Source organism: Charadrius vociferus, unplaced genomic scaffold (assembly GCF_000708025.1).
Source record: "Charadrius vociferus isolate BGI_N301 unplaced genomic scaffold, ASM70802v2 scaffold38, whole genome shotgun sequence".
In the NCBI taxonomy this organism is placed as follows: Eukaryota; Metazoa; Chordata; class Aves; order Charadriiformes; family Charadriidae; genus Charadrius; species Charadrius vociferus.
This window is the reverse complement of record NW_009650176.1, coordinates 406,060-432,428: the sequence shown is the minus strand read 5'-3', so window position 1 is coordinate 432,428 and position 26,369 is coordinate 406,060. Positions and strand designations below refer to the sequence as shown.

Below are 26,369 nucleotides of genomic sequence, written 5' to 3'. Positions count from 1 at the left end.
CCTAAGATTTATATATTGAAATAAAGAACTGGAGAAATCAAAATTCTGATTTTGAAAGGAACTAAAGTATTTATGTATTTCATTTGAGAGTTTGCTTCTGCTTAAGCTAAAACTAACTGGATAAAACACTTCACAACGGGCTGTACATATGTCTCTGACAATTTATGTCTTTATAAGATTGCCTATCTGCAAGACATCTGATGGTCTTTTATATGGAAACTTAACAGAATACCAAGGATGTTATTTCCATTTGCATATATCAGTTCTGCTGCTTTGGCTTCTTAGAAATTGCATCAATAATGTTAATAAACAAAACTGTTTTCCTTTTAGCACTTTGTTTCTCAAAATTGTATCTTGTCGGTTTTGAAGACTTATTTCTCCTTGTATACTTTATTTTTACCACACACAAAAAAATCTAGATATATTTCTTCTTAAATTTTCCCTCTTAGAGCAAATACGTGTTGAGTGCAATTGTAGCACGTAAGCTTCCTCCTGGAGGATCACGAGGATGCGAGAAGGCGGAGGATTTGGCTCCCCTTACATTCCTCCTGAACAGCCAAGGTGTCAGTAATAATATATATTATTATTGTATATAATTATATATTTTTATATATATATATATATAGAGCAACTGATGCTTCCTGGGTTGAGTTAGGGTTGTGGTTTTTTGTTTTGGTTGGTTGAGTTTTTCCTTCCCATCCTTCCTGTATAAAGCAACCCCCAAACCTTTGCATTTGCTTGAGGAGACCCAGTTGTGACACACAGCAGTAGAAGAGGTTGCTCCAGTTTGACCTGTCGGGAGAAGGCTCCCCGGGTCCCTTCGCCTAAGCTGAGCAATGAATGAGACCACACCAAATTTTTGGTTCTGGAACTGGTGCCCTGGTCGGCAGCGCTCGCACGTTCAGCTGTTCGTTGGGTACCTGGAGCAGTCTGCTCTGAATTTCCTGCCAGGACAGAGTTTGGCAGAGACTCACTTTCCCACTGCCAGTAGTGGCCCTGGCACAGTATAAATGGCACGGGCCCCCACCGCCCGTCACGCCAGCTGGCTCTGGAGTGGAGATTATGGCACAGTTGGCTGTGGGTAGCTACTTGCCTGAGGAGCACGGGGCTCCATGGTGCACAGAGGTCCTCGGTCTCACCAGGGCCAAATCCAGCCTCAGTGGTTTTGGGAAGTGTTAAAAGGTCTGCTTTCCCTTCCTGTGAAGCGGGATCCCGATGGCCTGCTGAATTGATGTTGCCTGGTGCCCAGTGCTTGGGGCTGATGGATGGGCGAGCTGCGCTGCAGGAGTTGGGCAATGCCGTGTGTTTCAGGCAGGTGATGTTGAGTGGGGCACTGAGGAGCAGCATTTGGTGCTCGCCACCAAGGTGACTCTTTGCCCCTGACATCACTACGTGCTTTACACGGGGCTCCCAGCCCTGGTAACTTGGTGCCATGAAGCTCTTGGGAGTCAGGCGCTGTTCAACCCCCGATGCCATGGGGCTGACTGACCTGTGCCTTGTTGGGTGCTCTGAACTTGCGCTGGGCTCTGTGCATGCATGTGACTTGTCTCAGACCCTTCCGGGGCTGCAGGGTGCACCCGGTTCATCCCACTTGCCCATCCAGGAGCTCTGTTGCGGCACAAGTTGCTTTCTCTCGGCAAAGTGTTTGGGGAGCCGTGCTGGTGGAGGGTGTCACCCCGCAGGGGAACGCTGTCCATTCCAAAGCAGCTCTGCCTGGCGCCCTCCCGGCAATGCCAGAACAACATTGGCATTTCTCTGTGGGAGCTCTGAATAAAGCCGAGAACAACCTTTGTGGATTATGGCACTGTTGATCAAAGACACACTTATTACAGAAACATGCACAGCTGTAAGAAGAAGAAGAAAAAAGATGCTGAAAACCTGCTCTCTAGATCAAATTGAAGTTAATTTCTAAGTATTTCCCTGATCGCTTTATTTCTGAAATAGGATGTAGACAACTTTCACATGGTGTCCTCTGCTATCACATACGTGTGTTAGATCACTGCATATTTCTTTTAGTGTGATGAGCTGTGTTGTGGCATCCCCATGCGTCACTCGGCAGTAAATTGACTGCCATTCTCAGGACTATGGTATTTTGGCATGAAAAGTCTCTCTTCTGACTTAATAGGGTGTGTTGGAGCCGCCTCACCGACAGCGTGCACATTGCTGGTGGGTTAGTCCTGGAACTGGTTCTGCAATGATTCTGGGAAAGCCTCGGACTTTCATCCTGGCAGAGCAGTGCCCAATCAAAAGGCCCATAGCTCGTAAATGTGGGTATCTCCTCGAGGAAAGAGCATTTATTGCTTGGAGTAGTTGACACGTGCTGCTGTACACCAGTGCTTACAGCTCATGAATTTTAGCTCTTGAGCTTTAGGTCATGAAAGCTCTTGCCTACAAAAGCGAGCATTTACCTAATGCTACATTTATTTTTTTGCACGGAACACATTCTACAGTATTAATTTAAGACAATGTTTTATACTGCCCGCCTACTCTGCAGTTCCTCCCTGAGCTGTTTGGCTCCGCGGTGTCACGACGCCGTAGGTGTCGTTGGGTATGTGCGATACGTACGTACACGCTGGAGTGGCTAACTTGTGCTGCTCTCTCCGGTGCATTTGTTTCTTGTGCAGAAGGCACTGGGAGGCTGTGGCATCACTGCTTCAAGACACCAGCGCAGTACACCACTTAATTAATAAAATTAAGCCACCGCTTAATTAATAAAATTAATAAAAAAGGATTAATAAAATACGTAGGGTAATTTCAAGCCTCCATAAAACCTAGCCTGCAGGAAGAGCTCTTTCTATCGTTGGCTTTGGTGGCTGCTTTCTCTGTTGAGCCTTTATTGCCTTGTAGGAGATTTGCAACTAACATTTCCTGAATTTCTAACTATGTCCCTGTCATAACGTGGACATAGGAAAATTCAATTGTTGTGGCGGCAGTAGCAGCAGCAGCTACAGGGTAGGTATACAGCGCTCAACGCATCTCGCTGTGACTTCGCTCAGAGAACCAAATTCTTTATCAGGAGCTTGTCAGTGACTGACAGGGATTTTCTTTTTCTTTCATCTAGCTCACGTGTAACTGCTCTTGCTTACCTTGCTTGCTAGGAAGACCTCTGCTTGCTGCGCTCCTCTGAGGTTAATAGAGATTACTTGCAGTGGGCTGATCCAGTGTCCCCATCCTGATGACCTGTTAATTGCTCACTGCTTGATGGTGCCACTTTGCATGGTGGGTCCGTGCCCACCTCCTGCCACGGCGGGGACATGTGACTTGGGACAACCTTGCTCCCCTGTGCTGCGAAGCACCTGGAGCACAAGCAAGGCTTTGCAGAAAAGACTCAAAAACCAGGGGTTGACAAATGCATTCTGGTTTTGGTGGTGGTGGGTGTGGTGGTTTTTTTTGTTTATGTCATTTTTCAAAGTTCATTGGCTCAGTGATTCTTCTTGTGGGATTGGGAAGAGGGGCACCTCAGTATGTTGTAGATTTAACTTTTGAAACTGGATCTTAAAAACAAATGTTTTCATACCATGTACATGTAAAAAAAAAAAAGTTGCTGTAGATAACAACTAATTGTGCCCATATTAGTCCTAGGGGGGAATTTTAAACGTGTAATTAAAAAAAAACAACAAACAAACCCTACAAATACATAAGATAGACCATGGTGATGGTTGTGATTGTGAACATTGCTAGAGCTCTGTTTTATCTTTCCATGTGCAAGAACAGATTAATTTTATTTACACTCTTGTTCAGTATAACCTCTGTTTTCCCTATGCCATTGCAAAATCAGGATACGAAGTAACTGGAAACTTGACTGTATTAATGTGGTTAATCGCTGCTATTTGCTAACAATTGTAGTTTGTGTGATGTTGTGAATAGTGGGTGTTGGATTAACTCTTGTTGTTAATACTCTTAACACGCTGGTTATTCAAATATCCAGGAGCCTTTAATCTTTCAATAAGATGTTGGTAATAGAAGTTAAATTTGAAATACATTGAGGGTTTGCTAGGGTCAGGATAGTTAAGACTCACGGCTTTTTTTATTCCAGTCTTTGCAGTTACTTGTAGATCACTGTTCATGGGAGGTTACTGTACCGCGCTTGCGCCTGGCTGGATGTGTCCCGCCGTGGGACGTGGACGGGGATGCGCCCTGCGGGGCTGCGTCTGGGCTGTCCCCTGCTGCAGCGCCTGCTCGGAGGCAGCCTGCGCGGGGCTGCGCTGGGGCGGCAGGGGATGGGTGCGCTGCCTGCCTTCGGAAAACACCTTTTAACATCGTTTAACTTCGCTTCTTTTAAGGGTATATGTGGATGTATGTTAGACCTGTGTAAACCTGGTCTTGCTGCCATCAGATATGCTGTGTTATTTTCAACACCGTTACGGAAGTCTCAAGGTCTTGTTGCTCCATCTCAGTAATTCTTACGAAAATTACCTGTTATTTAACTCTATTAAAAATAGTTATGAAAGAATGTGTATATTCAATTAATATAGTGTGGGAATCTTATAATTGAAAGCTGAGCTTCATTAGTGTTGAGAGAAATCTCTCTTTTGTTCTCTGACACTGGGTTAACTGAGAAAGCAATAGACTTGGGACAGATATCGATGCTTTGTTTGGAATATGTATGTGTGTATGCAAATACACTTAGGTCTGTGTATGTGTGCACTTATATACATATACATGCACATTTCCCAAGTCTACTGCTTTACTAGACTTTCATTCATACGTATAGATGAACGGTATGGCATTATGAAGGAAAAGAAGAAATGTTTACTTTTCTTCTTTTTTGTTGGTGGTTGCTGTTCACAACCCACGAATACAGTGACTTCTGTGTCACTGTTGCCCATTTAAGACATTATTTGATACAAATGACGTAGGCTGAGGAAAGAGGGGCGTCTCTGTGGATGGTGTTGGTTTACAGGTTATCAAGCAATTTTTTTTTTTTTGATAGAATTATACCAATTATTAAAGCTGTGATTTGGCTAATTAACAGTCTCTGTCAGTCGGGGCATACGTGAATAACAAAAGGCCGGAGGAGTGTTTGGGTATTTGGGAAGATCGCGCTGTGTTTTCACTTCCACTCCTCTCGGGGTCGGGAACGTGTTTTCCAGGTGTTTGGCGGGCGCAGCCCTGGGCTGACTGCGAAGCCCGTAGGACGGTGTTAGCTGCACAAACCCCGCAGCGCTGCCTGCGGAGGAAGTTGGGCGCTGACGGCTCGAGCTTTAAGCGCTTTTTCACGTGAAGTGTTTTTCCCAGATGTGGCACTGCCAAGGCCTGCGGGGAGGAACTGGGGGTCCTGCTGTCCCTGGGGGTCCCCCCCCACCCCGGGGGGGCTGTGTCGGTGCCTCTATGCCACCGGGACCTCCCCGAGGCGAGTGGTCACCTCTCTGCGATGGCAGATGCAGCCCATCGTGCTGCTGAACTTTCTTTGCGCACGCCAGCTGCTGGGAGAGAGGTACTCAGCGTCCCTGTGGGTGTGCTGGGGAGAAACGTACTGGGACAGCCTGACATCGCTCCCAGTCCTCTCTGCAAAGCGCTGTGACCCATGCCTCAGCTCTGGCACGTTCTGCTTTCAGCAGAGATGGGCATAGACATGTTTGAATGAGCTGCTGAGCCGGAGTCTTGCGAAGTAATAACATACACAAACGATGGGCTTCTCTCCTGGCCGCTTTTCACGGAGGGGGGATGGCAGTGATGGTTACCCACAGGCTGAGCCAGGAGCAGACCTTCCAGAAGGACTGTTCTGGTGTCACCTTCTGCTGTGTGCAGTACTCGGTGTTTGCTCTAATGCTGTATTGCAGCAATATACTTTGAGAGCAGTTTTCATCTTTGTACTTGGGAGTTACAAATGTTGTGTTACAAACTTATGTATTGTATGTGATTCATAAACTTTTTCCTGAGATTTAAGTGTTCATATGAATGACAGGTTGCTTTTAGTCACTGCCCTTGAATCATACTTTGTTAAATGCAGGCATTGTTCGTACTGAATTAGATGACCAATTTCAGTTTTGTCATGTAAACTTTATTTTTTCCGTTGGTAATGAGTGGTTTTCTTTTTTTGGTGTGGGGTTTGTTGGTTTGGTTTTTTTTTCCCTTTCCTTTTTTCATTGAATCGTATTCTTGGCTGGACTTTCTGTTCCCTTATGCCCGTGGAATTTAGGAGGCGCTCCTGAATGTCCACATTGAGAACCTGAGACAGAGCTTCGGGGCAGGAAAGCAAATTGGCAATCCTGTTCAAGGTGCAGCCTGTTGATGTTCCCTGCTCGCTGTCATGCCCTGCCTGCAGGGAGCTGCTCTTCACCCTCCACAACTGCCGGGTCACCCTCTCCCAGGGTCTGCGCCAGCCGAGCACCAGGCTGTGGGCGCTTTGGCCAGCCCCGGCCACCGTGCGCCGTGCCACGCGCCCCGGTCCCAGCGTCTGCCTGGGCAGAGCTCTGCCCAGGGCCGAGGAGCCCACGGGGGTGCACTGAAATGTCGGGCATGGCTCTGTGGAGTTCCCAGTGTTTTGTGCTAATTACACTGAGAGCTGCGCGCAGCAGGGTGGAAAGATGCCCTTTTTCAAATTAGAGAAGTTTTTGAACAGGCTTTGTTCTTGTCAGGTCAGGATGGGTGAGTGGTCAACTTGACTCACAATAACTTGGTCCCTTCCTCCTCCTCTTCCTCCTCCTCCTCCCTTAACGCACAAGGGTGCCGACTGCTGAGCTTTGTACACCCCAACACTCAAATTAAATTTTGGGATGTTTTCGCTAACAGATGTTCTTCTTTAACAAGAAGAAATCGTACGCATCGTGTGGTTCCTGGTGTTCCGTGCCGGGTGCTTGTTCAGCACCGTGCAGAAAGGCCGTCGTCCTGACCCCTTCCTCAGCGCGAGAGTCCATGGTGGGGCAGAGCCGTGCTGTCCTGCCCTGCGCAGTGCCGTGGCCAGGACTCTCAGCCCTTTAAAGCCTCCAGGTTTACATCCAGGGCCCAGTTACTTTCTCTGCTTGTGGATGTATTTAATCCATTCTCCGCAAAAGGGTCCCCACCAACTTCCCTTGAAGTCCAAAGGTTTACGTTGGTCCTCTGCTGCTTTGTCTAACAGACACTTAGCGTCTCTTTGTAGTCTCTCTCCCACTTGCTGTTCACAGGGCTGTATTTCTGTGCTCTCATGGGAGTGCCGTATGGCACTGTGCTCTGATGGGTTATGGTGCTCGTTGGTGTGCCGTATGCCGTTCTCCAGAGAATGTGTCTCATGAGCCTGATTCCTGCGTGTCTCGCTGTCAAGCTGTGCCTTTGCACCTCTAAGGTCACGTCAGCATCTTGGCCGGCAGGAAGGCAGAAGTTTGTCAAAACTGTTTGTGAAGAGCACAGTTGGTTTCCGTGGTGCAAGATGCAATTGCCGAAGTCTGGTGTTAGTGACAAGTTTTTATTTTGCTTTTTTAAGCACTATTATGGCATCGGCCTCATCAGCTGAAGCTGCTGAAGAACTGGAACTTGTTTCAGCTGCTGCTCATGAGGTGTCCACTCCTAGCCTTGCTTTTGTGGGGATCTGTTTGATTTTTTTCATTTGTTTGTTTTAGGATCTTCTCATAACATGCTAGGTTGGTTTCTAGGTCAGTGAGGTCCTGAAGATTTGGAATATTTTGTCCAGACTGGAGTCCTGCCAGCATGTGCTACCATTCTTTTTTAGGAGTTAAAGAAAGGCAGCTCTTCCCTGTCTTGTGTTGTTGGAGGTGAGACTAATTCTGGTCTTGGTGTCAACTGTAATGTAGATGTCTTTACCTCCCGCTCCTTTGAAGAGGTAGGCACTTGATCGTTGCTCCATCACTTTCGTTTAGTTCAGTTACATCGCTCCTGATGTTTCCTTAAGATGTGGCCAGAATAGTTTATTTACTCTTTAACAGGTTACCCTTTGCTGTTACTGTTTTAAGCTGCATTTCCCATGTTTGAGTGCTACTTGGTTTTGAACGCACCGTCCCTGGCTGGGAAGGTCTGTCTCTTGGTGTCTCTTGCAGTCCAGGTACGCGTGGTTTCCGTTGTGCCAAGAGGAGCTGATGTCTCCTGTACAGGGTCGTTTGTAGACAGCTTCAATTGTTTGGAAGCACACAGCCACCAAAGCAGGTAGTAGGTACTTAGTATTTTTCTTTCATCTTCTGATGTTTTTAACAGGAAGCCCAGGCTTTAGGTTTTCCTGCTGTTCCTGCTGGAGATGTGTGCTAGCAAGTGCGCGGCTCTGGGCCACGGCCTGTTCATCTGTCTCGGGTTCTCTAGAGAGCTGCTTCGCCTGCGTCCCCGCAGCCTTTCCCCTGCAGAGGCTGCGAGCAGCGTGTTTTCTGCATTACTCCACCGGAAGCCGTAACTGCTTCGGTTTCTTTTTGTATTCCCACCATGTATTGTGTCTTGATTTAGACCCGCTTGCGGGAAGGGAGATCAACAGAGAAGGAGGTAGACAAAACAGGAGTTTACTGCATGTTTAGTAGATGCTCAGCTATCAGCAGTGTGTGTCAGGTTGAACAGGACAGACCAAGGCAGGTGTTTCCCGCGCCCCTTTGAGGGGCCGCTGTGCCAGGGACCCTGGTCCTTACACGCCGACCCAACGCTGCAGCGTCTGGTGCCAGCGTGGCTCTGTCCTGTGCGGCGTCAGCGCAGGACAGCCCGTCCGTTCCTCTGCCCCGGTAACGTACCGCTGTCCTTCACTTCTGCCACCCTCCCCTGTGACTTATGCCCTTCTCCTTCAGGCACAAGGCCACCAGAAGGCACAGACCGTCTTTGCTTCTCGGTGTTTGCCCTCCGCGTTGTGTCTGTCTCTCTTGGCCCTGGCAGGGCATTCCAGCGTCCCGTGTCATGGGAAGGGTGGGCAGCAGTCCCCTCCTCTTCCTCGCTCCTCCTGTCCCCCAACGCGCTGCTCTCCCCAGGCACTGCCTTCTGCCTTTGTTTCTTCACTTCTCCTCATTCAGCGTCCAGCGAGCCACTGCTTTTCTCAGCCTGTCATTAAAACTGCTCTGAACTTTACAATTAAGGACTTGTGTGTCCAAAACCCCATTTATTTCAACTGTGTTAATTAGTCTAATTTTATTACTTCTCCCACGCATTTCTTTCTTGGACTTAGTGACTGTCACTCTCTGTGGGGTGTAACAGCAGCAGGAGGGGGCTGCTCTTTTTCTCCTGCTCCTTGGGAAAGCTGTGACACTGCATTTGCACTTGGAGGTTGTCTGTCCAAATGTATGTAAACATAGTGCTTAAGTAAAAGTTCAGATTTGGAAGAATCTGCACTTTTCCTTAGAAGTTTTCTTTAGACTCATGAGTAATTCTTGTTTTCCTTTTTGATCCTGATAGGCTTGTCTACATTGACTGAAATCTGGTAAACCAATAATGTGAACATGATCTTTTTGTTTGTCAGCTGTGAATTTAAAGTCGGTACAAACCACCACAATAATAGTACCCGTCTGATGTGGGTTTTCTTCAGCATCATCTGTATAGTCTGATATTTAGAGCATAGCAACGGGAGTACTTACAAGTCTATTTGAAGGTGAAAAAAGATTTAAATCAAATAGGTCATTGAATATGAATGTTGAGAAGTTACCAGTAAACTTTTAAAGATGCTATAGGAGATCCAAAATCCTGATCTAAAATCGTAATCTAAACAATTTCAGTGAAATTGCTGTAACGGTCACGTTGATGGACCTGAAACTAGTTTTTGAGTAAGCCTGGTAACTCTGGTCGAACAGAGCTTGAATAAAAGTTTTGTTTTTCATTAAATAAGTAGAAAACCAAATATAGCAAATGCAGGGGAAGATAGCCTCTGTTTCCCGTTTTTCTGAGTGGAGCACAGATTGAGGGGAAGAGCTGACAGAGGCTCTGGGCACTGCCTGGGGCTGCGTCCTTAGAACGTGTGACTTCAGCAGGGCCGTGGTGTTGCTGTGCAGGGCCAAAAACCCTCCGAGCTCAGGGTTTTGGGGGACCCCTCGGTCCACATAGGGTTCTTGCGACTGTTTAAGTCAGGCATTTGAAAATTTTGGTTGGTTGTGCTTTCTGTTCAAGTCAGTGTGCAAAGTCCAACCAGCCAGTTCTCCTCTGTGTTCATTTTGGAGCTCGGAGAGTTTTCACAAAGTGAATCAAGAATTTTTTCTTTTAGCTTAAAAAATGAGCCTATTCTTAGCTAAAAATAAACTTCACAAAATAGAACCTGCTTTCTATAATTCATCTACTTTCTTCCATTTCCCTCTGAATGAAACTAAAAAGGAATTTTCCAGGCTGTTAATTTGGTTTCATTTAGTTCGCTTTCCTTTTTTTCTTCCTGAATGAAAGGCTCCTTACCCTGTCTAAATATATTTTCTCTTTTTCCTTTTTTGAAAAGGCTTCTTCCCTGTCTGAATATATTTTTGCAACAGGCTTAAAGCTTTCTTTTGGCGGTTGGGTGTAGTTGTGTAGGAAATGGAAACACTGGGGAGAAGAGAGACTACTTGTACGTTCATTTTGAAAAGCCGCTTGTTTTCAGGCTATTACCAACTCATGTGGTATCCATGTGTTTGCAAGCTTGCTAGTTTTCTTATAAGCCTGACCGATACAGTAACCAGTGTGACATAAAAAGACTTCAAATGGAAACTCGGCATGAAAAGAGATGGTTTTAGTGGCCTTTGGAGTTCCAGGAAAAGGTCAAAACGGCTTTTAATTGAAGGGAGCAGCGGTGCGCGTGTCCTGTTATTTTAACATGGATCCCATGTGTTCTGCCGCCTGGAAAGAAGTTGTGCCTGTTTCGGGGGTCGGGTTCCTATTTGTGGCTCTGTGGAGTCAAACTGCGTGCGGTTGGGTGGAGTGGCAGCGTGAGGCCGGGACCGTGCTCCCCAGGGCCCGGGGGTGCTCGCTGGGCTCAGCTGCAGCAGCACGGCGCCAGGAGCAGCGAGCTCCCCAGGCTCTCGTGCGCCTTTGAGGAGACAGCCGGCACAGGCCTGCTCCGCTCCTGACCACGGCGGTTAACGCAGGCGAACGCCGCGCAGGAGCCTGTGCTGGGCAGGCGCTCCCTGGGCGCAGGGGGAGGACAGCATAGAGAGAAGCACTTGGTGCTCAGGAGAGAGGCTCCTTCCAAAAGGATGCTCAGACCTTTTTCTTGCATCTTTCTTTGTCTTTTCTGGCGTTGCTCGAGGCTGTTGCTCTCTGGTGGATCCCCAAGGGCGGGAGCGGAGGAGGACCTGGGGTGCAAACACGGCTGCTGCAGGACTGGGCAGGGGGGCAGCCAGAACCACGCGGGCTGATAAAGCGGGTTCGGATTAGCGAATGGGGAGAAGGGGGTTCGTCAGTGGATGGGTATAAAAGAATCTAGCACCGAGGAGGGTAAGGAAAAGATTAATTTCAGTTACATTACAAAAAGAATGAGATAATTTAATGAAGGACAAAGCGTGGAGAGAAAGGATGGGAAGAAGGCCAAAGAGTCTGGAAGACATGAAATATAATGTGCCTATTTTTAGACAGAAAAATAAGAGGAAGATAAATTATCTTTCCACTTGACTGTTATCTCCAGTCCTTCAAAACTTAAAATTTTATTTCATTTATACAGAGGTGACTGGGGAGGAGTTTGCGGCAGAGGGCTAGGTTGCAGAATGTTACCACAGAGCAGTCAGAGCAGAAGGAAAGGATGTGATGATGCCATCGGAGGGAGCGGAGGAGGAGGGCACGGCAGGGTCCTTCTTGCCATCGGACGCTACGGAGGTGGGAGGTGACGGTCACAGCAGTCACAGGCTTACCGAACCACTGGCCATGTGCAGAGGGGCCCTTGTTGGCAGCCCCAGTGCCCTCGTTAGCACCTTATCTCCCGAAATCACCTGTCAAGGGACTTGACTGGCATCTTCCAGTGCTGTTTCTCCTGCTTAGATTTGTGTTTCCGTCATCGCTTCTTCAGTGGACAGATACAGGCTCTTCAGGAGGGACAAGCGGGGAGACAAGGAGGGGGTGTTGCCCTCTATGTCAATGACCAGCTGGAGTGCGTGGAGCTCTGCCTGGGGATGGATGAGGAGCCGACCAAGAGCCTATGGGTCAGGATTAAAGGGAGAGCACAGACAGGTGATGTTACAGTGGGGGTCTGCTACAGGCCACCTGACCAGAAAGACGGAGCAGATGAGGCCCTCTGTAGACAGATAGGAACAGCCTTACATTCGCAAGCCCTGGTCCTCATGGGGGACTTCAACCACCCCAATATCTGTTGGAAGGACGACACAGCGGGGCATAAGCAATCCAGGTGGTTCCTGAAGTCTGCTCTCGTGAGACCCCACCTGGAGTACTGTGTCCAGCTCTGGAGCCCTCAACATAAGAAGGACATGGACCTGTTGGAGCAAGTCCAGAGGTGTGCTGTGAAGATGATCAGAGAGCTGGAGCACCTTTCCTATGAAGATTGGCTGAGAGAGTTGGGGGGGGTTCAGCCTGGAGAATAGAAGGCTCCGGGGAGCCTTTATTGCAGCTTTCCAGTACCTAAAGGGGGCCTACAAGAAGGCTGGGGAGGGACTTTTTACAAGGGCGTGTAGTGATAGGACGAGGGGGAATGGCTTCAAACTGGAAGAGGGGAGATTCAGATGAGAGATGAGGAAGAAATTCTCTCCTGTGCGGGTGGTGATCCCCTGGGGCAGGTTGCCCCGAGAAGCTGTGGCTGCCCCATCCCTGGAGGTGTTCAGGGCCAGGTTGGACGGGGCTCTGAGCAACCTGGGCTTGCGGGAGGTGTCCCTGCCCAGGGCAGGGGGTAGGAACGAGATAGTCTTTAAGGTCCCTTTCAACTCTAACCATGCTGCGATTCTACGAAACCTTCCTGTGTTTAGTGCCATCCCAGAAGGAATTAATCTACAGGTGTGAGAGCTTTATTCTGTCCTGTTCATGTTATTTCATGGTGCTTTTTCTTCCTGCTGTCACCCATTTCAGAAAATTTCGGTTGTGAACTCTGTTCATCTGGCCCCTCACTTCTTACCTGCCACATTGCAATTAACAACCCTGTGCAGAATTAACTTGTTTAAAACCAGCCCTGTGGAGCTGGGCGCTCAGCTGCAGGCCCGTGTTTGGTTGACACCATGTCTCCCCAGTGCCATTGCCAGGTGGGATGGCAGGTGGGACGGTGGCAGTGCTCCTTGGCCACGGTGGGACAGGCCTGACCCCGCAGCCGGCCCGGGGCCCTCCGCATGGCCAGTCCCTCCAACACCCCTCGCCCCCCGTGAGTGCTCCTGACGCCGCAGCTCTGGCATTCCGGTTGTGCTGATCCGGTGAGGAGAAGGGAAGGAGGACACAGGGAAGGTTCTACAGCTTTTGGTGACTTCCTTCATGTTGTTGTACCTGGCTTAGTTCTGGACTTATTTCTATAAATGCCTTCCCCCCCCAGACTTTGTTCTCTGTTGTTAATTAGTTTATTAGAGGTGTGCAGGCGAGCAAAGTTGTAAAATTAGGTGTACCTCTACTTAGTGACCTGAATTCATTTTTCCTCTTTCTGTTTGAACGCTGGTCTGTGTCAGAAAACTTAAAATACAGTGGGTGTCAGGAGGGGTTGTACTGGCAGGGCATGGAGCTGTGTTGAATTCTGTTCTCAAGCAGTCAGGTGCGGGTTGTCCAGGCCGTCGGTGGGATGGTGTCCTTTCTTCCTGAGCTGAAGTTCTCAATGAACCCAGTGAAAGTGCACAGCAGCTCCATGGAGCACATCTGCCATCAGCTTCCAGGGCTTCCAGGTAGTGACTATTGGGGTTCAAAATAAGAAGAAAAGAAAGCCTTTTTAAAAAACAAACAAAAACCCATACTCCAAAGCACTGTTCCTCCATGTGAATCTTTGCAGGCTGCTCCTGCTTTTTCACAAATACATGAGTTGTTAGATAACCGTAAGAGCTAAATTGGCAACAGGAATGCAGCTTTTATTTTAATTGTCGCTTGTGGCTGACTCCTGCTTATGTTCAAAATGTGTTTCTGGTCTACCTTCAAAACGTAGGTGCTGTAGATTTGTTTTGTGTAAGTGTGAGATCTTTAGTTTTCTAGGGAGCTCTGAGTTTTCTATTTGTATTTGTATGTCCTCCAGTGGGAGGTAGGGATCGATAACAGTGATGGTCTCCATTTATAATATCTGTCATCCAAGGATCGTGGAGCTGTAATGAAGACAAGTAAATAGTATTGCCCATCTCGTCCCAGGCTGGGTAGCGGACTGGGAACAAGCAAGTGTGCTGTCGGCTTTCTGCCATGACTCATCTTGTGGGGGGGGCGGCAGACACAGAAAGGTCCTGTGATCCCTGGTACGTCTCCAAGAGCCGTGGTGGCAGAGCTGCCACTAAGAGCTGGGGCTGTCTGGTGTTGCACTCCTTTGGCCTCTTCCTGCAGCTTCAATGTGAGTCTGTGCTAGGTGGCATCTGCATAGTGTCTTCAACGTCAGTCCACGCTAGGTGGCATTTGGACGGTGTCTTATCGCTGTAAGTTCTAGCTGTGTCCCCTTGGCACTTGCTCCAAGAAATGACCCAGGGCATCAGAAGGACTGGTAGCTCAGGGAACAAAATCCAGCGACACCTTTCCCTTCTCAGGAGTGAAGCCATTGTTCCTCCTTGTGACAGACATGGCCTTTGGGTGCCGCGCTGGGGAGCTGGGAGTCGCAGAAGAATTGGGTAACGGTAGAAGAATTGGGTAAGCCTTGGGTCGCTCTGCACTGTGAGGAGCCTCTGTAGATTACTCATCTGAGGGATTGCTGTCACTGCTCGGGATTTTGTTTGGCAAATTTTTCAATATTTGATCTGATTTCTCAAAAACAGTCTCGCCCAACATATGGGAGGTAGGTGCGGAGCTGCTGGAGGGCCCTGGAGCTGTCTTGTCAGCTTCCCTCTGATGTACTGGGTTGTTTTCGTGTTTAATCTTACAATGTTTTCATTTAGTCATGTAGCAAATGAGGAAACTTCTACCACTTGCGGTAGTATATAAAAACAAAAGTAAAGTTGTGCTTTATTTTCTCCCCGGGGATTCCTCAAGTATGAATAACTTACTTCAAATACTCTTGATTGGTAGCAATTTTTCTCCCTTAAAAAGCCGTAGCTAATTCAAATTGCCATGAATAGCTGCGCCATCCTTATTTACAGATTCGCACTCAGGTTTGACTGAAAATCTCAAAACACGCTAAATAAAAATCTTATGTTTGTGCTTAACATGGAAAGACTGAAACTGGGTGAGGCTCTCGGTGGGAAGTCCTGGGCTCCGCAGTGCGTTTGCCTCAAATTCAGGTTTGCATTCTTTGGGGTATTGTGTCACCCGCCATTTAGCTCCTGTCTGTAAATACAGACTGAAGTGGGGTTTGATTCACTTCAGTGGGTTTACAAAAATGACTGACTTCTGTTAATTTGGGATTATTCTTAAAATTTAAGAGGTCCCCAGGACATCTTGCGACTGGCATAAATAAAATAGAGAAGTGAGGAGTGTGCGGGGTTTGTTTGTTTGTTAACATGAAAATTGCCTATTACCTACTGAGTAAGGCTATACTTTGTTTTGAAAATAAATACACAGCGCTGCTGAAGTCTGCTCCTGGCCTAATGCAGGACTTGCTTATCTAGTTTTCATAACTGCCAGAAAATTTTAATTAGAAATTTCACAATCCCCAAGATCTTGCTTTCTTGACAGTTTGAATCTGCCCTTCTGGTGTAGCTCGTACACAAATCATATACAAAGCATGTTCCCAGTTTGTATCTGTTTTGTAGAGTGATTAAGAAAAAAGTAAAAATAAAACAATAAATGCTGTGCTGTCTTCATAACTTCAGGTGAGAAGTCAGCTTGAAATCACAGCAGCTCCTGGTTTGCTTGAGTTCTCGTTGCTGCTTCTGTACAAGCAACAGTCCTTCCTCACTGTTACTCAGTGGGTTGTCGCCTTAAGTTCAGAATGAGTAGGAAAAGAGTTAAGTTGCTAAATAAGCAGTTAATGAGACGCGTTTTTAGAGGGACTGTTTTATTGCCTGCCTGGCTGCCGTCAGTTTTGATTTGTGTCTGCAGCTTCCGTGCTGTGGCGGGGAGTTGTGCTGTTTGGCCAAGGGGAAGGGCACGGGTGGGAGATGTGGATGTTTTGTTCCGTGTGTTTATTAATTTAAGGCATCCCTGAGCTCGGGCCAACATTCGTCCCGGCTGGCGTTGGCCCCAGAACGAGGGGCCTCTCGCTCTTGCTCGCGCCCGGCCCCGTGCCCCTGCACCGGCGGCTCCCCGCACCGAGGGCAGAAACTTCCGTGGGAAACACTGACAAAGTTCATCGCTAGAAAAAATAATTGTTCCTAAGGAGTGAAAATTTAACCTTCTCGACCAATAATGTCTGAATTCCAGAATTGTCCAGGAGTGATCAATAAAAGGAAGCTGATGGGTAGCAAAGGACAAATGTGGTGCTTTTTTCCCCAGTTTTCAAAAACCTTTTGTAGCCTTGTAGACTAGACAGGCTTACAGAACTGGATGACTCTTACAGACTGCTAGACCAAAAAAAAAATATATGTTTTTTTTTTCCTTCTCTAGAAATCTTTATAGCCACCTATGGGCAAATCTTCATGCAACAAGCAGTCAATATAAATTAGTTAGTTTAAAGTTATATGCAACAATTTGGAAACAACACACTCGATGGGAAAAGAGCAGAACAGACATTTCGTGCCCGTGTATTTACCTCCAGGGACTGGTGTCCTGACTGTTACTACAGGGAGGATGTTGGGGCATCTCTCTGGTGTTCAGGTCAATACGTTCTGCTGCCTGCCACAGATACTCTACATTCCTGTCTGCTGTTTCTGGGAGAGAAAAGTCTGATCTGGGTTTTTATTCCCCACTGTGATGCAAAAATTATCTTGTTGTTGAAGGTAAAACTCAACAAACGTTTCTCCTGTAGCTGTACATTTAATGTGTGAAAATTGGTTATCTCCCTCCATAATCGAATGTGGGGTGGGTCTTGTTTCTGAAAACAGAAACTTTGTTTAATTCTTGCCAGATTTTTGCTGCTTCAGTTTTCATAACTTCTGTAGCAATCCTGAAACGCTTCTCCTGGTTTGTCCTTGACGGCAGCTCTAATGCGCTGGAGCATCCTGCCAAAGCACAGTCGTCCCGCTGCGCCCCTTCGTTAGAAGTTAATTAGAAGTAAATGTAACGTAGAGCTCAGGTTGCAAGAGCTGGGTGTCAGCAGTTCATGTAAAGTTTTACATTTCCAGCCAGTGAATGTGTGCTTCTGAAAGCACGTGTCTCAGTACAGATCACGTCGGTTGGTTTGCTTGATAATCTTGCATGTGTATGAATGTTGTGAAGTCTTATACAAAACGTTACTTCTGAGTGAAAATGTGAGAAGAGGGGACTCGGAAACAAAAAGGAGAGGTCTGTCCATTGGCGCTTGTGGAGGAACATCCCCATGTTTGTACTGTTTTTCTTAAATTGTGCAACAAGTCCCCGTTTGAATGCACTGAGGAAAGCAATAAGTATTGGGATATTATTATAAAAGTACATTACTCTTATTCTTAATTAATTTTTTTTTTTTTTTTTTCAGCCAGAAAACTTACAGAAGAATTGGCTTCGGGAATTTTATCAGGTAAGGTAGAACTTATTTTCTCATGGATTCCTATGCATGTTTGTCTATTGGCTTAATTAATAATGTAAAGGTCTTTTGCTTTTAAAGTTGAAGTCACTAACTATTTTATAGTCAGAACTAGTCCAAAAGAATATATGTCTGGTTTTAAAAGTAATGATTATGAAAGTTCAGCCTATAAACATAATCCGTTCTCATTGACAATCCTCTATCTAAAAAAAGGTTTGACACTTTATAAAAGTTACTTTAATTTAGTGTGAAATGGTCTTTTAAGTCTCCTGAGTAAGAAATAAGTTTGAGTAATTAAAAAAAAAACCAAACAAACAACAAAAAAAAAAACACAAAAACCCCCAAACTGTTGTTAAGTCCAGTTTACATTTATATAGAAATCTAACAATTTCTGGCATTGGTTTGCAATAGATCAGTCCTGCTGTCTGCTCTTGCTTGAAAACTTTCTTGTTTAGGCAATATGAACATGCTGAAACTGACCCCATAGTATCAAATATGTTGTAAACTTCAGGTGCGTTTGGGTTTTTTTAAGCATAAAAGCCACTCTAACACATTGTGCTGTTGCAGTAGAGACTTGCTCAGCTCGCCGGGCTCATGCAGAACTGTGTCAATGGGCGCTGTGAAAGGAGCGCTGGTGGAACGCAAAGGTGTTGTCCCGCCCAAGTACCGTGGGCAGCTTGGACCGCGTCTGCCAGAATTGGTCCATTCTGAGATTCCTTTATTCATATTTTACATCTCCTATACAAAAATGGTTAAAGCAACAGTATTCTGCTGTTCAAGATTTAAAATGAAACTATCCAGAAAGAAATTATTAGCAATGTTTTCTCTTTTGCGTTTTGTAACTGAAAATGTCCTGTTATTATCTATCTGGTCAGGTCACTGGTGCAGCCTGTGACCTTTATTGCAGTGTTGTAAAATACTGCGGTGAGCTTTTTCTGGCAAGTTTAATGGATTTTCAAAAATCCAAGATGCAGTAACCAGTCTTGTATTCCTCATAATCTGTTGAGTTCACAGAAGATTCATCTGTTTATTTTTCTTCCTCCATCTTGATTGATTACTGCCATATGTACGTGATGCTCACGCTGTGCAGGCTTTCTCAGCTAATTCTGATTTAAACCATATCCACATCTTCAGGAAAGACTCTTCCTAAGAATAAAATACAAAGTACATTTAAATGGCAATTTTATTTTATTTTTTTTAGATTGCTGCATGTTTTTCAGCATCACATTATTTATTCATCTTTATTGAGGCGCTCCTTACATGTTCCCTTGTTTGCTAAAAGGGGGTGAGGACTACAGAAATGCCTCCGAATAGTTTGTGGAGAATAGGAGAAGGAGGGGAAGAGAATGAGCTGCGAGTATCCTACAGCAGAGACAACTAGCATGTAACGGGATGGGGTCTGTCTTTGGTCCAGTGAATGGTCCCATGTGGCCAGCCAAGTGCAGGGTCTGGACCAGCGAAAGTGCAGCTGAGGTAGCCCTGAACCCATCCCTGTTACGTGTGTGTCCCCTCCCCACCCCCCGTGCCTCTGCCCCTCTGCATCTGCAATCGGAGAAAGCCATATTTAAAAGAAAAAGAAAAGAAGAAGAAGAAAAAAAGTTACCAGTTGTGATTGCTGGTGAGAGGCAGGCGCAGTCCTCGGCATGGTCTGGGGAGCAGTGCCGCTCGGCAGCCTTGAACCCTGCTTCCTCTCTTCTGGTGCGCGGCAGGATGAGCCATCAGGCCCTGTTCACAGACGCACTAGGAAGTGGAATAAAACTTATCAAAAGCTCCCTGGGGAGGAGGCTGACATGCATGTCCCAGAGGTAGCCCAGCACAGTTCTGGTACTAGGCTGCGCAGCAACCTAGCGAATGCACAGCTCCAGAGTCTTTTTTTATTTGAATTCTGCATGCTTTGTTGAAAACCTCTGCAAATTGAAGTTCATCAGAAGTACTGGAAAATGACTCTTAACGCTTCTTCGTAAACTCGAAACCCAGATAAACCACAGACCACAATTTTTTTCCATTCTTCTGAGGAATTCAATTTGCATATCTAGTTGTGTCAGTACAGTTTGCGTAACTTCTGAGGATGAAGTCCTTTTGTAAGCTGTCAAAATCATCTCCACAAAAAGAAGCACAATTAGCACTCTAAGTTTAAAATGTTTCTAGAAATTAAATCCCTAATGGAAACGTGTTTGAATTGATCTCAAAGAACATATCGATGAAGGAGCATTTTTGGGGCTTGTTTTTAAGTTCCAATAAATTAAGACATGTGATTTTAATTGCTGTGATAGGTACATACAAGTAACTTCATTTATGTGTCATCACTGATTATATGCTATATGCGTTTCTGAGAATGCGGTAGCATATGGAGGACTACAATAACATTCAAATGTCACGTGCTAAAATTTTTAAGCTTCTGCCATTGATCTACAAATACCCTACATTATTAACATGAAAAATACAAAATATCTCATCTGTTAAATTAAACGGTTTGTCCAAGAAATACAAACATGGAAAAAATATTTTAAATAAACTTTCAGGGATGTTCTTAATGACAGCTTACAATGCAGCAGCCTGTGAAAGTAGCATGCTACTTGATGGCTTTTGTTGACAAGACAGTTGATACAGCTGAGAGACGTTTTATCCGATCTGTTTTCCTTGGATTCATCACTCTCCGGTTCTTGTCAAAGTGGAGCTGGCGTTTGGGGTGACATCTGACATGGTAGTTTAAAATTGAGTTAACTATTAACTGGGTAATTTTCTACCAGTTCACTATTATTTGCTGCTTTTCTCCCAAGGAAAACTAAGACAAGATGAAGGAAAAGTTCAGCTGAACTTGATTCTGGATATTTATAGGTATTGGCTTTTGGCATGCTCCCCAGAGGAGGTGGTGGTGGAGCCTTTCCCATGCATGTCATGCAGCACTGGAATAGTCGGCGCCCCTGACGCGCCGCTGACAGCAGGCTCCTGGGAGGAAAGAGCAGCCTGGATCTCAGAAACTTGCTTGTTTCCCATCGCTAAATTTATAGTGAAGCTTTTCCTCCTCCCTGCTCTGCTTTTTCCACTTGATCCGGTGGGTGAATACCTGGCGTTCATTTGGGGGCTTGACAACACTTTTCCTTATGATATAAGCTGTAGGTATTGTATTCTCATTTCATGTAGATAAATAAGAAGGCTTAAAGCCAGGCAGCTTCTGCAAAAAAGTAGTAGAAGAAAAAGAAAGTCAACATCTCTGGTGGTGCTGTGGTGGGGAGATGCGTTAGGAACAAGGAAGGGCTTCTGAAAGATCCATCCACCTGTCCATGAATGCTTAACAAGCTGATCAAAGCACGTCATCTCATTAAAACACAGTATCATAAAAAACTTTCACCAAATGATTGAAGAACACCATGTTCCTTCTCTTCTGCAGTTTACAGTATTGACTTTAAAGTTAGCGGATTTAAATTAAGCTATGAAGCAGAAAGGAACAAATGTCAGCTCCGCTCCCGTGTTCCCCCGTTTCTCCCCGAGCTCCATCCCCCTCCCAAAGGCGGTGCGTGCAGATGAGGTGTGCTCCTGTGACGGCGGCTTAAAGGGAAGGGGGGGAGTTACCCTCCCCAAGCCTCTGCCTCTGCTTTGGTGCAGGCTGAGGCAGTGATTGGTTTGAAGATTTTCTGAGCATCTTGTCGAGTAGTGATACTCTTCAGAAGGAGCACAGAGTGTCTGAGTTTGTGATTTGTGTGCTCCGGCTTTGGAAGTCCTTGAGTTTGTGTTTTCAGTTTTCCTCTGTGAAGCCAGAAAAGTACCTGGCCTATAGGAAAGTGGAGAATTTGTTTAATTCTCCAAAAGCTAAGCTTTGGGAACTTGCTGTCTTGAAATACAGCAATTTGAGAATTGGCCCAGTGGATTTTATTTTTTTCTTCTATAGTTGTCATCAGATTTTGCATCTTACTGCCTCTTGACTTAGCATCACTGAACTAATGTTTTAATTTATAACCACGAATAAGGTTACAGCGTGTCCTGAGAAGGGCTACAAAGCTGGTGAGGGGTCTGGAGGACAAGTCTTACAAGGAACGACTGAGGGAACTGGGGTGGTTTATCCTGGAGAAGAGGAGACTGAGGGGAGACCGTATTGCTCTCTACAACTACCTGAAAGGAGGGGGTAGAGAGGGGGGGGCTGACCTCTTCTCCATGGTGACAAGTGATAGGACGAGAGGAAATGGGTTCAAGTTATGTTAGACGAGGTTTACGTTGGATATTGGGAAACGTTTTTTCACAAAAAAGGGTTATTAGACATTGGAATAGGCTGCCCAGGGAGGTGATGGATCCGCCATCCCTGGAGGTGTTTAAAAAAAAAAAAAAAAAGGGTAGATGTGGTACTTGGGGACATGGTTTAGAAGTGGTTTTGTCAGGGTAGGTTAATGGTTTGATTTGATGATCATAAAGGTCCCTTCCAACCTCAGCAATTCTATGATTGTAAGGTGGCTACCAGTATCTCTGCCTGGTATCTGGTGTCTTGAAGTCATAGAATCATAGAATGGTTTAGGTTGGAAAGGACCTTGAAGATCATCGAGTTCCAACCCCCCTGCCATGGGCCGGGACACCTCCCACTAGACCAGGTTGCCCAAGGCCACGTCCAGCCTGGCCTTGAACACCTCCAGGGATGGGGCCTCAACAACTTCTCTGGGCAAGTCAGGTCCCTCCAGACAGCTGCTGGTCAGGGTTTTCCATCCCGTGCCCATTCCCAGCCCTCTTCAGCAGGCTCAGGGGTCTGTCTCTGCCTGTGCCCTTACCCGTACCACCCCTGCTTCTGCTGTCCCCTTCTGAGCCCACCTGGGTGCGGGGTCTGTGCCCCGGGAAGGTGCAGGTGGCGGACGGGGCCGTCCTGCTGCGGCACAGCCCGGCCGGGACAGTGGGACGCTGGACCAGAGCTGGCAGCTCCTTGGGTGAGGAGTGGGAAGGTGTTGTGAATGAGCCCGAGGGAGGCCACAGGGTGATCTTCTGCAGCTCTGTCTCCACTCCGGAGCAGAGAAGGTGCGATCTGTGCTTTGCTTTTCACCTTGAGAGGGGAAGCAGCACTCAGTGAGCTGGCTGCCACCTGAAGTCGGTTTTTTACTTCTTAAGATTGGAGTTGGAAGGGACGGTGAGTGGTTATGTTACTCGCTAAAACATGCTTTGATTTGGGGATGGGGGCTGGGTTAGAACTTCACTACAGATAAAATTATTTCTTCGTTTCTTTGTTTGTTACAGTCTTTCTTCTTTGTGCAAGGAAGTCATCAAGATTATGGAAATTATTAAATACCCACCAGTAGCTGTAGATGTTACAGAAATCTGCTTTTTCCTGCATGCGGTACTGCTGCTGTAGATGGATATACATCCATTCCTATATGGATCTTTATGTACAAAGTGGAGTTTGATGAGCATAAGCCCGTGCCCAGTGGCCCGTGGTGCGGTTTCAAGGCTGCAGTGGGACCCTCTCGGCTGGGTGAACGGCCAGCCCCGCTGCTGCGGGGGGTGCCATGGGCAGCCCTGGCGTGAGCTGCCCCCAGCACCACCATGATGGCCAAAGGTTCACTTTGGTGACAGCAAGTGCTGTGATAGCGAGACGACTCGCTCCCCTCTGCCCCTCGGGAAACCCACGTGGGATGGCAGCACGGGGGGGCCTTGGGCACTTCTGCAGGAGCTTCTGCATTGCGCTTTCAGTGCAGAGTTTGTTGCTGTGATTGCTGTCCTGATAAAGATTGGTATCTGTGCGCAGTCTGCAAACAGGTTGCATGTAGCATTAAATCATTATTAAAGGCTTTTGATAGGTGTATTTAAGCTCCATTTGTTCTGTTTTGTTCTCTCTGAGCTTTATACTCAAAGGCCCTTTCCAGGTGTTGGTCACAGCTGACTGTCGAAACCATCTTTGCTTGACAGGAGATTTGCTTGTGCTTGAAAAGGCACAGAGTCCTATGTCATGGTGAAATCTTAGGTGATGTGTGTGACTTCAAACACAAAAATGGGTCAACTACTTTGCTTCTGTTGTGATTTCAGCCAGGAAAGAGTTAATTTTCTTCCTATTTATATCTGTGAAAGGAGTGTCAATAATGCCTGCTACAGCTGTTACCTGCTGTAGGTGCCCCTGCTCTGGCAGGGGGTTGGACGAGATGATCTCCAGAGGTCCCTTCCAACCCTGACCAGTCTCTGATTCTGTGATTCATATTATTTTAGTTGTTGCTAAGCAATGTTTATACTTTTCAGGGACTCTCTTCAGCTTCCCATAGAAGCTGAGAAGGAGCATTGACAGAGCAATGGAACGGCCAACGGACTATTCCGTTCCGCAGACAGTTGTGCTGCGTATAGAAGTGGGGGGTGGTGGGGCCGGGGACAGGATCGATGGTCACTGCTCGGGAAGGTTCCAATCCACTAGGTGGTGAGAGTGACCTGTGTTGTTGTCATTGTTATTTTTATTATTATTATTATTATTATTATTATTAACCTTTTCTGTTATTGTTCTATTAAACCGTCTTTATCTTGACCCATGGGGTTTTTTCTTTCCCTTCCCTCTCCTTTTCCCCCTGCCCTTCTGGGGGAGGGGGCAGAAATGCACGCCGGGGTGAAACCACCACAGCTTCAAATGTGATCAAAAGAAGGTGGTGATTTAGAACAACTTTTATTGTGCTATAGATGTAACTGATGCTAAAATAGAAAGCACAATTTTCTGGGATGGACTACAATCCCAGGCTTCTACTGTAATTAATGCCTGATTTTCAACAGTCAGGCTGTCAGTGCATAGAGCAGTGCAACTTTGCCATAATGCCCTTGAAACCATTAACTGCCCTACCCATATGATTACTAAACAATTCACTCTTTTTCTTCTAGCATGTTTGTCTTTTTTAGTAATATTCATCAAATCTTTGAATCTTCTCTTTCATTAAACAATTTGATCATAACTGTTAAGAATCCTGATAATCTCCGTGGTAGCGTGGTCAGTTATTTTCCATGCGATGGATTTCCAGGCTGTGTTTTGCTTTGCTTTGCTCAATTGAATGTTTTTGGCAGCCCCTGTAACTGGCCAGTTGGAACAGGCTGTAGGCCACCAAAATTTTTGGAAGGTGTGGGAATTATGTCTAAGTGGTTTTCCAAGAGGCTACTTTTTTCATCCTTTTTTTTTTAAAAAAAAAAAAGGCAGAGCAGAAGCTATGGTTGGACAATGAATGTCCCTGAAAATAGGGAATACTATAGTGGGATAAAATATCTGTGTTTAGGGAAGGAGGAGAACGAACAAGCAGCAATCGTTTTGCTAAAAATCACCTAAACACCACGCAGAGGTGATTAAGAGGAGAATACGGTCTGCCTGTCAGGAGAGTCTTGGCTGGGGGAGTTGTCGCCTTTGTTCACGCAGTACGGTGCCCCCATCAGGGGTGGGCTCTGGGGAGGCGGCAGGCGGGACCTGGACCCGCAGCGACCGCGTGGGCACAGAGTGAACGGGCGCACGTTTGCCAGCGTCTTCCGGAGCAGCCTGGCACGTCGCCCACTTTGGTTGGTTTGTTGCACTGCAGAAACGCGTCAGGGCTTTGTAAAGGCGAGCGGGATGGTTACCGATGCTGCCCAGAGGCAGTCCTGAGGCAGCCGTGCAGCCCGGCTTCGCGAAGGCGATGCCAAATCACGGGTACGGGCAGCCTGTGGTAGGGAACTCCTTCGCCTCGGGTGGTGTGTGGTCCTACTGCTGGTTATTATGTCCACTCCCTTAACCGAGAATAGCTCCTGGTAACTCGAATCTTATATGTTTTAGTTTAGACTCCTGTCCTCTTTTCAGTAAAAATTCTCTTGCCCAGAAACATACCTTGGGTATGAGGAGAGAAAGTGGCTGTTGGGAGGAGAGGGAAAACTGGTTGTGAGAATAGTGGTTTGCAGCATTTCGTGTGTGATGGGGAAAAGTTTAGTGCTTAAGAAGAAATTGGATGATTTCATGGATTTGATGTTATGCAAATGATAGAGTTTTCACAGAACATGCAAATCAGATTACTGTCCCACTGGTGTCGAGTGCCCAGCGCCCACGCTCACAGCATTACTGTCAGCTCGCGGGGAGAAAATACAGGGGAACAAGAAGCTTCAAGAGCACACGAGAAGCTGTTTGCAAGGGAGGGCTGTAGGGGCACACAGAAAGGGCTTTTGTTTGTTTATTTACTTACTGAGGGCTTTTTCCTTTTTCTTTTCTCTTCACCCCCTCCTTGCTCATCCGTTGTACTTTCTTCAGCTGCATCGGGCCTAATGTTTGGGGCGGGAGGAGTTTAGGAGCTGGAGCTATTGAAAATCTTCACTAGTTCTGGTGATGATCTTTTTTGTAGGTTTCATGGCTAATGGGCGTTTTACACGAAACTGTGGATGCAGAGGGTTTTTTCCCTAATGCAGTTTCCACATTGCTTAATGTGTTTGAGAGTATTTAGAGCCTTTATTTGTAGTACTACCGAAGTTAAAAGTTTACCTAAAAGCTAAAGGTCATCTTGGTATTGCTGCATGGAAACTCTGTATTACTTTTTTTAAAGAAAGGATGAGGAAAAAAACCAAAACCCCAAACAAACAAACAAAAAAGCCACCAGCCACTCAGAAAGTTTGTTCATTAATTATTTTTGTGGACTTGATCCTGTTTGTTTAACTAGAAAGGGTGGTTAACCGAAACGCTCTGTTACAGACTCCGTCAGCCCTTGTGAGTTTAGATCTCGGGCCCTTTTCAGCTGGGTGCTTTTCCCTCAGATGGGGCGGTTTGGGGGTGTGTGTTTGTTTGGGTCCACAGCCTGGGAAGAGGGCAGAGCCGCCCGCCTGCGCTGCGGCACCTGGCTGGAGGCTGATGCCTCTGCGGATGGTTGGGGCGGTCCTGTTCAGGCGGGAAGGTGTGCGGTGGCCGGGGCACGCACCCGCGCTGGGCGCC

General features: G+C 46.5%; 1 protein-coding gene across 1 annotated transcript in view; it reads left to right on the top strand.

The window, feature by feature from the left end:
- Positions 1-14,521: 14,521 nt before the first annotated feature.
- Positions 14,522-26,369, top strand: part of INPP5A (inositol polyphosphate-5-phosphatase, 40kDa) — a 184,681-nt gene continuing 172,833 nt past the window's right edge. The window contains exons 1-3 of the mRNA XM_009892737.1: positions 14,522-14,570; positions 16,917-17,035; positions 17,447-17,488. Of these exons, the coding sequence (XP_009891039.1) occupies positions 14,522-14,570; positions 16,917-17,035; positions 17,447-17,488 (210 nt within the window). The remainder of the gene's footprint in view (positions 14,571-16,916; positions 17,036-17,446; positions 17,489-26,369) is intronic.